Source organism: Propithecus coquereli, unplaced genomic scaffold (genome assembly GCF_000956105.1).
Source record: "Propithecus coquereli isolate 6110/MARCELLA unplaced genomic scaffold, Pcoq_1.0 Scaffold40, whole genome shotgun sequence".
Classification (NCBI taxonomy): Eukaryota; Metazoa; Chordata; class Mammalia; order Primates; family Indriidae; genus Propithecus; species Propithecus coquereli.
The window spans coordinates 2,445,516-2,447,419 of record NW_012149730.1 but is presented as its reverse complement, the minus strand read 5'-3'; the positions used below and the strand labels follow the sequence as shown (position 1 = coordinate 2,447,419).

Below are 1,904 nucleotides of genomic sequence, written 5' to 3'. Positions count from 1 at the left end.
TATTAAGGTCATTGTCTACCCACAATCCCCTACTTTACAGATTGCAATGGTGAAAAGAAAAAAATAATTTTTTTAGGTAAGCCCTGTCCACAATTCAACAACCATATTTTTCTATGTATAACATACACAAGGTAGTGTCCTTGTTGTTGAACTCCTTCCTCATCTCTCAGGAAGAGTCACAGAGAAGTTTAGACTACCTCTCCGACAACGAAGGCTCTTCAAATTCTATATGAGGTTTGAATGCTGTATCTGGAACTTTATGTTATTGGTATCTTTATGCATGTAGTTGTGGTAGCAGATTAAGCTGTCTTAATGTAACTTCTCTTGAAGATTGGCATTCTGTGTTTGATAATTTCATTTGATAACCACTTCAGTTTACAAATATAATATTCACTTGTATTTGACACCTTCATTTCTGCACTATCTCTATCGTAATACAGTAATGTCCCCACAATGCTATTAAAATTGCTCTGTCAAAATTCACTTGCCACAATTTTGTTGCACATGGTTGTAAGTGATTTTATTTGTTTACTGTTCACATGGCCTTAAACTCTTTCAGCTTACTTGGAATGCTCACACTGTATGCTATTGAAGTGGGTTGGTTATCAATGATTAGTGGAAGGGTTGTCTATAGTTGCAATTGCCAGTGTTGCTGTTGTCTTTTGGATGCTGATCATTCCTGATGCTGATGCAGACCTTGTGCTTAGAAACATACTAACTTGTTACATGAATGAGTTCAAAATTTAAATTTGATTTTTGTTATTTTGAATTAAGATTTAGCATAATTTATTCCTTTCTGTATATTTTACCCTTACCTATTGCTGCTGAATTTGAATGGGTTATGATGTATTAATATTTTACATACAGTTTGTGCATTTCCTCTGTAATTTTGCATGGAAGTTTTTGCTGCATTTACATCAAGCTATGGTAGATGTCATTTGATTCAATTTTTCTTGAATTTTTTTAATCAGAATTTTTCTCAAGACACTTATTACTGTTTTATTTCTCAGGCTATAAATGAAAGGATTTAATAAGGGAACTACTATTGTAAACAAAATAGCAGCTGGTATGTCTTTATCCCCTTCTTCAAGCAAATTTGGTCTAATGTACATGAAAAAAAGAGATCCATAGAATAATGAAACAGACAGAAAATGGGATGCACAAGTAGAAAAGGCTTTGACCCTTCCCTCTTTGGATTTCATTTTGAAAATAGTAAAAAGAATATAGAGATAAGATATTAAGACACTACCTATGGTGAAGACTTGAATTGAGCCTGAAAAGATGAATAGTACCAGTTCATTGACATAAGGATCAACACAGGAGAGTCTATACAAAGGAAGAATATCACAATAAAAATGGTTGATATGATTCAATCCACAGAAAATTAACCTGAACAGAAACCCTACATGAATCATGGAATGCAGGTTTCCAGCTATGAAGGCTCCTGTGGTCATCTGAATGCAGAGTTTCTTGGACATCATGGTGTGGTACTGCAGTGGGCTGCATATGGCCACATAGCGGTCATAGGCCATTGCTGCCAGAAGAAAGCAGTCTGCAGTTTCAACGGTGCAAAGGACATAAAACTGTGCCATACATTCATAGAGGGAAACAATTCTGTCTTCAGAAAAGAAGTTCTCTAACATTTTAGGAATAACAGTGCAGGCACAGCAAGAGTCCACAAGAGCCAGGTTGCCCAGAAAAATGTACATTGGTGTGTGTAGAAGACGTTGTGTAAAAATTAAGGCCACCAAACCAAGATTCCCCACCATGGTGATCAGATAGATGGAAAAGAACACAACAAACAGAAGAATCTTCATCTCTGCGTGATCTGTAAATCCTGCCAGGATAAACTCATTTTTCATGGTACAATTTTCTTTTGCCATACCTGATATCTCTGAAAAAAA

The 1,904-nt window shown here is 35.6% G+C and overlaps 1 protein-coding gene across 1 annotated transcript; it reads right to left on the bottom strand.

Moving 5' to 3' along the window:
• Window positions 1–898: 898 nt before the first annotated feature.
• LOC105817222 (olfactory receptor 5K1) lies at window positions 899–1,898 on the bottom strand. Its single transcript, XM_012652851.1, has one exon. It carries the CDS (start codon window positions 1,881–1,883, stop codon window positions 918–920), a length of 966 nt encoding a protein of 321 aa, XP_012508305.1. The 5' UTR covers window positions 1,884–1,898; the 3' UTR covers window positions 899–917.
• Between the last annotated feature and the right edge of the window lie 6 nt (window positions 1,899–1,904).